General features: G+C 48.9%; 1 protein-coding gene across 1 annotated transcript in view; it reads left to right on the forward strand.

Annotated features, from left to right (window-relative positions):
* Window positions 1-13666, forward strand: part of LOC119436042 (DNA-binding protein D-ETS-3-like) — a 180946-nt gene that overhangs the window by 7520 nt on the left and 159760 nt on the right. The window contains exons 2-3 of the mRNA XM_037702778.2: window positions 3921-4273; window positions 5476-5759. Of these exons, the coding sequence (XP_037558706.1) occupies window positions 4008-4273; window positions 5476-5759 (550 nt within the window). The 5' untranslated portion in view covers window positions 3921-4007. The remainder of the gene's footprint in view (window positions 1-3920; window positions 4274-5475; window positions 5760-13666) is intronic.

The following is a 13666-nucleotide window of genomic DNA, read 5'->3' on the forward strand; positions in this document are numbered from 1 at the left end:
ATTACATACAACGCGTGAAGAGATTCTATTGTTACAATGGTGAAGAGATCATGTACGTGAAAAGAAAACGCCTTTTGTAACTCCTGATGGGCTTTACCAGTTCAAGGTCATGCCTTTCGGTCTGTGTAATGCCCGAGACACATTCGAGCGAATGATGGAACTTCTGCGTCATGAGTTAGAGTGGTGTACATGCTTGTGTTATTTAGACGACGTAATTGTGATGTAATATGGCAGCGCACTTCGATACAAGGACGTAACACAGTGGTCAAACACGAGCGCTGTACTGTGTTACGTCCTTGTATCGAAGTGCACTGCCATATTACATCATGATTAACCAACTAGCCCACTAGTATGTCTTAAGACATATGTGTTTTTGCCTGCGTTTGATACACACCTCGAACACCTCTCAGCAATTCTTGGCGTGTTCCGCAATGCCGGACTTCAGCTGAGTTCATCGAAGTGCCGTTTTGGCCATCGCCGCATTACGATCCTTGGCCATATTGTGGACGCTGCCGGCATACAACCTGACCCAGAGAAAATTCGAGCCGTGAAAGATTTCCCCGTGCCCTAAGACTGCCATAGATGTTATCAGCTTTGTGGGACTCTGCTCCTATTTTCAAAAAAAAAAATTAAATTATGGGGTTTTACGCGCCAAAACCAGTTCTGATTATGACGCACGCCGTAGTGGGGGACTGCGGAAATTTTGACCACCTGGGGTTCTTTAACGTGCACCTAAATCTAAGTACACGGGTGTTTTCGCATTTCGCCCCCATCGAAATGCTATTTTCGCTGGTTTGTGAAGAAGTTTCCAGTGATTGCGAAACCACTCACAGATCTTCTTAAAACAAGACTCCCCTTTTACCTGGGGTCCTGCACAAGCCACAGCTTTCTGCGAGTTAACTACACTCTTCACAACGCCTCCCATTTTGGCCCACTTCGACCCATCAGCCCAAACCGAAGTCCGCACTGACGCGAGTGTTTACGGAATAAGCGTTGTCTTGGCCGAATCAACGTGGAGCGAACTACGTCATCGCTTATGCCAGGAGGCTGCTGTCCACATCGGAGCGAAATTACTCAATTACAGTACGTAAGTGTCTCGCTCTTGCACAGGCACTCGCAAAATTTCGCCCTTATCTATTTGACCGACCGTTCACAGTAATTTCCGACCACCATGCTCTCTGTTGGCTCGCCTTTTTGAAAGATCTTACAGGCAGACTCGCTCGGTGGGCACTGCTCCTGCAAGAGTATATACCTACACGGTCGTATACAAGACCATGTAGACCATGTATACTGCACAAAGATGCGGACTATTTGTCCCGCTATACCCTGTGCTGCGGCCGACTGTGACGCTTCGCGCACTGAATCCCTTGATTGTGTCTTTTCCGTGAGCCAGTTTCTTAACACCGCTGACGAACAGCGTCGGGATGCCTACTTAAGAGAAATAATCGAGCGCCTGGAATCCTTTCCCAGCGACGCCTCTGTGCGCATGTTCACCCTGAAGGATGGTACCTTATTTTGGCGTAATGTGTATCCTGACGGTCCTGATCTTCTCTTATAGTTATACCATACCACCTGCGCTCCACAGTTCTTCGTGAGCTTCACGACGCCCCAACCACTGGTCACCTTGGTGTTGCTCGCATAAATGACCGCGTTCGCCGTCGTTTCTATTGGCCTGGCCCAGCCCGCTCATTGCGGCTTTATGTCAGCGCCTGTGAGCTCTGACGACGCCGAAAGACACCGTGTACGCTTTATGCTGGGTATCTTCTACCCATCGACGTTCCACCTGAGCCCTTCATCTGTGTCAGCTTGGACCTTCTCGGACTCTTTCCTTCATATGCTTCAGGAAACAAATGGGTTGCCGTTGCTACCGATTACGCGACGCGCTACGCAATGGCATGAGCGCTGGCGACCAGTTGTGCTACAGACTTGGCGGACTTTCTCCTCCGACGTAATTTTAGTGTATGGTGCCCCACGTCAATTGTTGACTGACCGAGGCCGTATGCTTCTGTCGAAAGTCATCGACCATTTGCTGCGCTGCTGTTCCACGCACGTAGAGCAGCATATAATTCCTCCCGCGACGACACTGCTGGATACTTTCCCTTTTAAGCGAAAGTTCATAGGCTCACTTGTGTCGGGGTCGGTGTACGAGTACGCGGTATCATCATCAGCATTGGCTCGAGCGTCGTCTTCTTCCGCAGCTGGCTCGTTGGCGCCCCTCGAGTTGCGCTCGTGGCCGTGCTCTGCACGCGCTCGTGCCACTGCTCCCGCGTTCGTCGTCGTCGTCGTCTTCTTCCACAGCTGGCTTCGTTGTCGCTCATCATTCCAGCGTAGAATTTCACTTCTCATCTGTCGTCGTAATGGGAAGGCTGCGTTTACGGGGGTATGAGCCATTGCTTAAGGGGGCATGAGCCATTCGTTGTCTTACGTGACGGACAGATTTATTTTTGAAGTAATTTCATTTCGAGGAATCGCAAGCGGCAATGGCAGGCGAATGCTGCTAACCACGCCACCGAGCAAACTCGAGACATCGAACAGAAGCGAAAATAGCGACGAGCAGAGAACCGTACAGCGCAACGAAAGGAAAAGTTGCACGAAACAGAAGGAAAAGTTGCACGAAAGGGAAGGAAAAGTAGCAGGTCAGGTAAACACACGACAACCTTCGCTTACCCCCATTTTCGCGACAGGGGAAAGGCTGGTGATTTTTTACCTTTTGTTCTGACGTGAACCGACTTTACCGTTGCACACATTTCTTCCTTCCCCTGCAACTTCGAGTAGTGAATGTGCACTCGATGCCATTGCCCGGACTGATTACGCATGGTAGATAGCCCGTAGTAGGCTTGCTGCTTCCCAAGACAATCAGAAGCGCCTTTACGAACAGCGACACCGCGACGAACATTTTGCTCCGGGTGCCCTCGTGCTACTCTGGTACCCCGCCTGACGTGTGGGTCTTTCTGAAAAGCTCCTCGATCGCTACCCGGGCCCATACCGCGTCCTTCGACAAGTGACTGACGTCACGTACGAGATTGTGTCTGCCAGTCCCACTACATCTTCTGTTCCATTGTCCAGCGACTTCGTCCACGTTTAGAGCATTACGACCCTTCCTCTGCTGTGGGTCCTCAGTGCTTGTGCGGGCTGACCCACTCAAACTTATAGAGCCTTATAATTATAGAGCTCAGGGGTCGATCACGGATGTCGAAAATGTCGCTGTAGGAGGCCAAAACCCGGCAGAGAGCGTCGGCCTGGTCAAGCGAAAGGTCAGATCCAATCATATTTCGAGAAATGGTGTCATCAGAACTTGGTGACCGGGAAACGTCAGCTTCTTCAGGAGCAGTTATGGCGACAACCTTGACGTCATGCTCTTGACAACCTTGATGTTATAGAGCCAGTCGTCGATATTGAGAGTGTCTGTGCCACGAAAGGTTCCAAGATAACGGGGCTGCGACAAGATGACGAAAAGCTTGGTCGTTGATGCTGAAGTCAAAGCGCCGCTCTGTACCCATGGCCGAAGGTAGCACGAGTAGCGCCTGTGACGTGTGTCTGTGTATCTTCTTTGTAATTGTGCCTTCGCGATACAATATGTCGTTATGCACTGTGGAGTTCCGTATTGATTTGAATTATACCGCCCCTGCCCCCTAATGTTACGGAGAAGACAGTACGGGGGAATATATTTAAAAAGACTATTTAGAAGTACTATTTACATAGCAAATTTAGATTGAACATGGTACTGTGGCAAGCCAACCATGATCCAGCAGCCAACGAGTAGCATCTTCGTTCAAACTCGAGTGCAGTGTCCCGGAGTTTGCCATATCAGTGCAAACTGTCAATGATGATGAGATACACGGGCGTACTGAGAAAGTGTTCGATACGGCACAAATTTTATAGTATATGGTGTTTGGCCTTCAAAGAATCATGCACCGCAGGCATCAGTGTGCGAGCAACGCACAGAGGAGACACGGACCGCAGCCGCCAGCGCACGTAGCAGCAGCGCCAGCGCCTCGTGCGGGGGCATGCTGGAGGCGAGCAGCGCGTGTCCGCTCGGCGACTTGGGCAAAGTGGTGAAGCTCGAGGAGTGGGCCGCGGCGGCCGCGGCCCCGCCGGGCGCCTACCGCTACCCGCACCACCACCTGCACCCGCCGACGCCGCAGCCTGGACCAGCACCGGCTGGCCGACAGGTGGGCCGCTACGCCACCAGCGCGGGGGTGCCCGGGGAGCCGACACTCAAGGGCTCCCCGGGTCCCGTGGACTCCTCATTGTTGGCCAGCTTCAGGGACAGGTGAGCCCCACTCAACGTTTCCCTTTCGGCAACTGATCTACATTAGCCAAAGGGCAGCACCCGTACACGAGCATGAGAAGCGACAGTGCAGTGCCGTTCCCCTCGCCGCGCACCTGGTTTAATGTACTTGGTCACATGGGCAACATTGTAAGAATGGCTTCTATGTCGTACGCCAATAACCTATCAGTGACACGCCATGCAATGGGAAATAACGGCGTTTTTTTTTCTTTAGTCTTCGTAAATAATGATGCATTGGCAATAGCTGTAGGACTTCGGTGCTCGAAAGACAACTTCTAGGCTTCATTTCTATACTTCCTTTCTATGGTTCTTGCCCGTGCTTGAGGACGTCTATACTTCCTCTCGGGGGATTGTATGGACGCTTACTCTGCCCGCTTTTTATATTTCGGTAAGTGCATTCTTCTCATGGAGGATTGGTTATGGGGTGCGAGCGGCCGAGCGCAGAAACGTGCCAGAGGCACCGGTACTCTTTCAACCAAACCGCCGCTCTGTAAGATTTGTGTGCTGCCCACCACAAACGCTGAACTTCCACCCAAGCTCGCGCTCTTCTACAGAACATGCAATTGCCGTAAACTGTGTCTACACCCTTCTCCGTTTTTCCCTGACGTATCTTAATTTCCTAAGTTCACTTCATCCTGTGTTCTTTTATTCCCCTGTTGGTCCTTGCGGACTCGCTGCGTGATCGCCATATGTCCACTGCTTCCTTTCGCCTTCTCTACCTGTTGCGCTTCTGCACAGTTTCCATACGGTTACAGCGGCCGTTAACGCCATCGCTCAGACCAACCGAAAATTTAGGCTGGAAACGAAACTAATATTTGCTATTATACTAGTAAAATAAAATAAACAGTATAAAATGCGCGAGAGGGAGAGAAGAAACATCCTTGTTAAGCACCCAGTGCTTTGCCTTGTATCTCCGGGACGGCCCTGATATGGTCCATATCTTATGAAACTGTAAAATATTGGAGACCAATAAGGATGCTCCCCTGCGGCGTAATTACATGTTGGTGATGCGTGACGATGGCCTAAGATATAGTGGAGTTCTGACTAACGGCTGTCACTTGTGACTCATCTAATGCGAGGTAAAGCAAAGAACCGAGTGTCATGTTGCTGCCTGCATCCTCAGCGACATTGTCTGTCTTCTAGGCGCGTGTAGGCCTAATGCGATCATGGTTGGTCGTGCGCAGGTACTTGGGTGCTTCGGCTCCCCCCTTCGGGGGCATGGGTCCGTTCCTGGGACCACCGCCACCCCCGCACTTCCTGGGCTCCGCGGCCGAGTCCGCGGCCTCCAAGGGCACCTCCGAGGTGGCACGAAGACCCGCGGGCCGTGGATCGGCATCGGCCAGCCCTGCGAGCCCCGCTGGAGGATCGTTGGCCCCTCCACACGTCACCAGGCCCGCACTGCCACCCACCGCAACTTCGGCTGCGGGGACAGACAAGAGATCTTTTGCAGCCAATGAACCTTCGTCCGGTGAGTAGCATTTCCACTGTCTCTGGCTCACGCGATGTGACGCACGCACGTCGGCTGTTGTACTGAATGCCATACGTTACATCTCGGGTGCTTGATCTGGATGCTTCTTCAACTCGACGCAGACAGAGACACGTAGCACCCACCCAATAACCAGTATTTGCCGGCACATTTTGGATGTTCGGGTTTCTCCTCGTGTGGGCTTTATTACATTTATCCGCGTACCGTAAAAAAAAAAAAAAAGACGAACAAAAACTGCTTTTGTTTGATAGTAGTGAGTACAGTCAGCCTTATAGGTTACAATTTACAGTTTATACTCTGAACAATACTTTAAAAAGTAATTCCTATTAAAATGCATGTCTTTAGATATAGTACATCGTAATTCGCCCGCTGAATCACGAATTTCAATCTCAGTATTCAACACACACCAAGGTCTAATATTTGGTGTAAATAATCAACTACGGCATACTTTGTGTCTCTGGATGTGCTTCGAGTTACCGATTGGGCTTCCGCAGAATGATTTGCCATATTCTGTATCCCTGTGCTTGGAGTTCTAAATTCGGCCCCACTATGAGATATGCTATCCTCTTGCTTTGCTCAGATGGCAGAGCGATGACCCGCTGCGGTGACTTAGCGGCTATGGTGCTACGCTGTTGAACACGAGGTCGCGGGTTCGAATCCCCGACCGCGACAGCCGCATTTCGATGGGGGCAAAATACACGATGACTAGTGTATATAGATTTAGGTGCACGTTAAAGAACTCGAAGTCGTGAAAATTATTCCAGAGCCTCCACACTACGGCGTGCCTCATAATCATATGCATGGTTTTGCGCTTAACACCCAAGAATATAACCTTTTTTTTTTTCAATGATAAAGCGATCGCCCCGGAAAAGCGTTGGTAACGGGTTAAATCGCCGGAGCAAGACGAATTTCGTTTCAACTGCAAAGTTTTCTCTCTGAGAAACCCGTATGTGGTTCCTTTGATGATTCGTGCTACAGTCGGGTGGTTGACAATTTGCCCTTTCCCAACGAAGAATGCTGCCGTTGACATTTTTAATTTGGCCCGTACTAATAATTTTCATGGGGAAAGACGACTGCAGTTTATTGGCACAAACGCGTGGTGTAGTTTACCATGAGAACTGAAAATGTCAGAAAACCTTACTTCGGCAATAAAAACAAACAAAAAGTAACAGCTCCCGTAAGCATGATGCACAACTTTAATTTTGTCTTCGTTTCCGAAGTTTCAGCTGTATTCCGGATATTTTCCGTGACATTTACTTTTCCGTGATGTGCCTATACCGTTTTTTTTTATTATATGGTATTTAGGCGATGTTGTCGCCTTTAATTGGCGCCGGCTACTCTTTTTCACATAGAGATATGAAAAAAATTTAAAAGAACTACAAAAAGAACTAACAGTCGACTCCAAATCCCATTAACACAAAGTCCATTCACATAAGTACACTAATGCCACACTAATACTGAAAGTCAACTCAGAAACACAGCAACACAGTTACTTCTCCATGATTGCATTCTTGTTTGTTCCACGCTGTATCCACTTACTGTTGTTCTTCACTTCTTCACAATTATCGTCAATGATGCTAGCGTTATGTGCTCATATTCGGTTGCTGACACGTCTTATTTTGTAATAATGATGATATTATTTTAATTATACTCACATTGGTTACTACATGCATGCTGGACATTGTACATGTTTTGCCTGCATGTAATTAATTGTAAACTTGGACCCATGGCTAGTGAATGACAATGGGTCTAAAAAGTGATGTATATGTTCTAAAAAATTATGAAACTGAAAAAAAAACAAATTTACAGACCTGCACGTGTGATCTCGCGGTGACGTAATTCTCTCGGCGATCTACGAGGTTCTGAGCTTTTACGTTGATTACCCTCTCATTGTATTAATGAAGATAAATGTAAGATCTACAGGTAAGAAATACGTTAAGCATAAAAATAAATTAGCGCGTCTTCCCTTCATCGAGGGAGATTTTGTGAAAGCAATGGTAATGGTGCGAAGAATTGCAGGGGAAAAATTAATCTGACACCTTTATACTAGTTAAAGAAACGTAAACGAGTTAAAACTGAAATATTAGCATGTGTGGCATAAGAACACTATAAGCAGTGAACTTGAGTGACTCGCCCGCCTACAAAACAAAAGCCGCCTGCGTACATTTCACGACAGAATTAAGCAACCGAACAAAAACGCTGAATTTTATTCTATTTAGCACATAGGCTGGAAATGAGAGCCGATTGCAGCTGCAGCAGTTCGAGGCTACCTGAGGCACTGCGGCGTCGTTGCTGCAGTACTACAATACCAAGCAATGCGAACATGTCTTGACATGTTGTTTGGAAGTGTGCTTCACCCTCATGACATGGTGCATTTACTGGCAGTGCAGTCAAGCTGAACTAAGGGCTACGGATATCTTGCGACCGAACCAGACTTTTGAATAAAGTTGCTCTTGAGGTGTGCTCACGTGGATAATAGTGTGCAGGGGTGGACTGACGAAACAGCTGAGCGAATCCTTAGACGCCTTCACATGGGTATTTCTCCACCTCGGACCAGTTGCGTCTATGTCGGTGGGAGTACAAGATACGCTAGTAGAACATAAGATTGATCCCTTCATATCATCTGCCTGTCAGTATATGACAGAAACTATATATATATATATATATATATATATATATATGTAAGAATTAAACACGGCGTACGTGGAAACAAATTACTTTTTACTGTGAAACGTTCCGGCTGGTGGGCCAGCCTTCGTCAGTGTGACACACACACACACACACGCCTGTGTGCGTGCGTGCGTGCGTGTGTCTGTACAGATATAATGCTGCTGACGTCCTTACAGTTTTCCTATTTCCACGAAGCACCTGTGAGCTTCCGTTATACGCCCGCGGTTGTCGTAATCTCCTACCGCGGTGAGCGCCGCAAATCACTGAGCGCAAGCGAGAAGTCGCTTGAACAGAGCGGGCCTTTTTATTGACCTTTTCTTTTTCGATGGCGATGGCTCATAAATTCAGCGAAACGACCGCGCCCATTCAGCGGCAGGGTGCGGAGGTCGCCCACGCCCGCGCGCTCTCCCCCGCGTTATGCTCACCGTCAACGCCAGGTGCCGCTGTCAACCTGCGCTGGCGTCACGCGATAGGTCGCCACGTCCAATACGCCGCCGACGCTGCGGTAACAAATGTGGTTGATGCCGCGGGTGCGCGCCGGGTGGCACCGAGCGCTTTGCCGGGAGCCGCGGTTGCCATCTCTACCTGCGCCGTCGCTTCCGTCGCATCACGCGACGACCTCTGGCGATCGGTGAACAACAAAAGGTGCGCTTTGTGCGCTAGCAAGGTTCCCCCCCCCCCCCCCCCCCCCTTTACGCTCTATTCCCCCCTACCCAATCCTCCAAACCGCAACATCCTCTAAAAAAAAAACCCCAGATGCTCCCGCAGCGCGCGTTTATCGAGCGGGGTCATCAGAAGGCCAGGTGAAATATGCCTGGTGGCAAAACGCTGTGCCCACCTCACCAACATTAATCACGGGACTCGAACCGCACATCACTCTCGTGAACGTCGCGCGCACGCTACTGCTCGCGCCAGACTGGCACCGCGCGCAGTCTAGCGTCCGCCCTCTCGCACGTCCCCGTCGGCACTGCGGTGTGTCACGGCACGATATTCGGTGCATTTTTTCTCCTACTACTGTATACACTATACCTCGACTGAGACTTATCGTATTGAGCGGAAATTGTCGACCTGTTTACATTAATCGTTCGTCACTCGACGCACGAGGCACATAGGTATGTAGAACCAAACTCAAGGATATGCATGTCACATATTTAAAGAAGCTCTCTGAAGGTTCCCGTCCATTCATCATCATCAAACGAGCTAGTTGTCCTCTATAGCGCTGCTTCATCGGTGAGCGCTGCTCTGAAAGCACCACTGAAATTGTGAGAGATAAAAGAATTTGAGCTTACACCAGTGTCCACATTTTGTTTAGGTGTCTAAAGGAAGTTGACGAAGTCATTTCATGTCACTCCTTCATTATATTCAACTCAATACATCAGAAAAAAAAGGAAACTTTTATCCTCCATCAAATGCAAGGCATCAATTGTGGTCACGGATGCTTTATGAATACCACGTTTCGCTTTGAAGATACAATGAAGAATGGCAACAATTCTGAATGCACCTGATTCATAATGAACGAAAAATCGCACGTGGAAAAAAAAAAATAAGCTCATGCTCGATTTGAAGTTGTCTCATTTCGTGTTTCGATACAGGATACTCATTTTTTTTTATTTACAGGTGAATCACATGAATGGTTTATCCTTGACCCAGGAGTAATTTTGCACCCTTGTCCGTAAGGCCTTAATCAGGCAAGGTTGGAGTTTGTGTCTAATCGCAACCGACCACTGGTCAAAAAAAAAAAATATATTGGCCTAAGCTTATTTCGCGACGTTGGCGCACCTTCTGTCCTTGTATGTTTTTTAAAATTCTTATCACGGGACGAACCTCACTTACGTTCTGTTATATTTCTTATGAGAGAGAGAGAGAGAGAGAGAGAGACAGAAGCAAGGAAAGGCAGGAATGTTAACTATAGACGCACGTCCGGTTCGCTAGCCTACACTGGGAAAAGGGGATATGGTGAATAAAATAAAGAAATAAGGAGAGAGAAAAAGCACTAGTTGACGCGCACACGTGTAGGCGCGCACCGAGTGTATAAATGGTGCCATTCGTCTTGAGAAACTTTAGTAACGCCTTCGTTGCTTTCTGCGTCAGCTAGAGCACTGCACTTGCCGATTTTTTCAGCCCGGGCCCTGCCCGGGCCCGTTTTTACGTTGGGCTGCCCGCCCGAGCCTGACCAAAAGCTTTATGGTGAGACCCGGGCCCGGCCCGGGCCCGGAAATAATCTACGTTACCCGCCCGGCCCGGCCCGTCACTCCTTTATCTTAGGCCCGAGCCCGGTCCGAGACCCAAAAAGATCACCGAGCGGCATTAAAAAAATAAAATAACGAAGAGAGTGAAAGGAACGTATTTTTAAGGCATAAATACATGTCATATGCAATTAGGAACACCATTTGAGCGGTCTGAACACAAATACCAGCGCGCGTAGTAGTATATAATTGCTTGCCTCAACTGCCTCCGTTGCCTCCGTGTTTACAATGGATGCGTATGACGCCGGTGCGGCTCAGAAAACCTCTGTTTCAGGATATATACCGTAGACGGTGACTGGGTGGACGACACGAAGCTTTCACCGCAGTTTCAGAGAACATGCAAAATCGCTTTCGGAGCTGATTAACCTATGTCCAAACGGCGCGAGCAGCGTATATGGTGCTTGCTCTAAAAACAGGGCTAAATAGGTATTCGTAGCTATTCAAACTTTCCGCTCATGAATTGAATCAGGATTGTGGTGTTTTGGTGTTCGTTCTTTATTTGGCAAATATTTTGAGTCAGTGGCTTGTCACGTTTCTGACTAAGTATAAGGTTCCTCGGTGCCCGGTCACAATACCATCATTTTCTGCCTAATCACTCGTGGGTGTGCTCAGTTCCGTTAGATTTGTTCTTGATGCGCACAAGGCTTGAAACGTAGCTGTTCTGCAGATTGTAATGCCTTGTAGCAAATGCGTATTATCGCTAGTAACTCGCTTACTCTTGTGGGCCGTCACGAAACATTCAGCTTCGACCATTCGTGCACTATCGGTGTAGTACCGTCACTCAATGTGCGTATATAGTGCGCTTATACTCAAGTGTGCACCCATTCACTTATTCTTGACATGTTGGAGAAAGAGTGGGTGTAAGTTTTCGTGCTGGTTGGGGTAGATGTGTGTAGATACTGTGCGCGAAACCTGCTATGACAGGAAGCGGCGCTACTCCCGTTAGCATTGTTTAACGGGCAGTACTCACTCTTGCCGACATACCGGGGCTGAAACCCTTGCTTTGAAGGTTAGCAATACAACGCTGGCGGATGAGCACATTTGCGTATTCTAAAGGAAAGCCGTACATCTCACAGTGCCGGAAACATGCACGGACAGTTGCAGCGGCGGTCCGCGAACTTGGCCCTACATATTCATTAAATTCCTTAATATGCCAGTCACTGTTTTTACATCAATCTACTGCACACGTCTTCAATCCACATGATTCAAATCAGCATGAATGGAGCACAGTGCGCTAGCGAAAACTCAGTTGCATTTCCGACAGCTGATCGAATAGAAGAAAGGTAGAAGCGGTAATGGTTCGTATTAGGGCGCGGTCGCTGAGGAGATGTATGGCGTGCCGCCGTAAGTGCCATCTCGTTTATCTAGAACAAGCTGCTCCGCGAAAAGGGTCAATTCTAGTACACTATAGCTGAAGCGCAGCCATGACCGGTCGTGAGCGCAGCGCATGGATGGAGTAAATGGAGAAAGAAAGCTTCTCCTTCTTCCATGGTGCAGCGTAATGCACTGCTGCTAGGCGGCTGGTTGAGAACATTCGTGCAATCATATATGGACGCAGTGCCATATTTCAGCCGCATGACGTATTATCTTATCTTACCACTCATCGTTTTCCAATTCGCCTTTGAAAAATCAGCAAGTCGTGAACGTACGCGCTTGCGCCGCGCTGTAAGCATTAATTCCATTTATTTAGGTAAGGAATACAATGACATCCTTTGGTTTGAGGCGACTTCGGTCTTCCTGGACATTTACATTGTGTTCGAACAGCGCAAAATACGACGGAAGAAGAAAAGGGAAGTACACAGGAGTAGCACTGCTAGCTTCTAGCTGCGCTGGGGCAACAGGTTTTTCAGAGTCAGGACGCGCGAGGATAACTCGCTGCACGTTACATGCACACCACCATAAAGTCCGAGCCCGGCCCGGGCCCGCGTCAAAATACCCGAGCCCGGCCCGGGCCCGAGTCAAAAAGCACATGCCGTGCCCGAGCCCGGCCCGAGCCAGAGAAAAAACTGCCCTACCCGGCCCTGCCCGGGCTTTCGGGTAAGCCCGAGCCCGTGCAGTGCTCTAGCGTCAGCGACGCGCACGACCATGATCTAATTAGGATCTTCGCTTTCTTATGACAGCTTTCTGTCAGTATGTGGTTTCACAGACTGGTAAGCGCTATCAAGTTTGAGCTACTGCCATGTTCTGACTATATATAGCTTATCATCGTTTCACAGCAGAAATAACTAAATTCAGCACACGGGAAAAGGTGTGAGGATTTCTGAAGGTATACAGTATTCACATTTGAATCTGCAGTCAAGTGAAGAGGCAATAAACGAATCAGAAATATTGAGCAGTATTGGGCAAATCAGTTCGCGAAATCCCGCAAGGCGGAGAAGAGAGAGAGAGAGAGAGCAAGGAGAGGAAAGGCAGGGAGGTCAACCAGAAGAGCATCCGGTTTGCTACCCTGCACTAGGGGTAAGGGAAAGGGGCGATAGAAAGAGAAAAATAGAGAGAGAATGAGCACTGAGTACACGTGGGACGATGTACAGGGACACTATAGGCGGTCTCTTAAACCGGTGCACTTCAAATACAGTACTAATGCACGCAACGCTTTTTGTGCCAGTGACGGGTGTAGCCACGGTCCGAGTATTTTTGCCTCAGAAAACGGTCTCGAGTCCAGCTGGTTTAAAGTTGTCCTGAGAGAGAGCCGTTGTACGTTGTAGCGAGGACAGGTACACAATAGGTGCTCGATGGTTTCCTCGCACATACAGGAGTCACACATCGGGCTCTCGGCCATTCCCATACGATGTGAGTAAGCGTTCGTGAACGCCTCTCCGAAGCCACAAGCGGCACAGTAAGGTTGCTTCGCCGTGGGAAAGGCTAGATGGCAGTTGTAGCCGTAGCAAGGGGTCCAACTTATATAATCGGCAATTGAAGGCACTTGAACTCCATAAAGCTTGGGACGTTTTGCGTGCAAGCAGATGCAAGCGG

This window comes from Dermacentor silvarum, chromosome 1 (assembly GCF_013339745.2).
Source record: "Dermacentor silvarum isolate Dsil-2018 chromosome 1, BIME_Dsil_1.4, whole genome shotgun sequence".
In the NCBI taxonomy this organism is placed as follows: Eukaryota; Metazoa; Arthropoda; class Arachnida; order Ixodida; family Ixodidae; genus Dermacentor; species Dermacentor silvarum.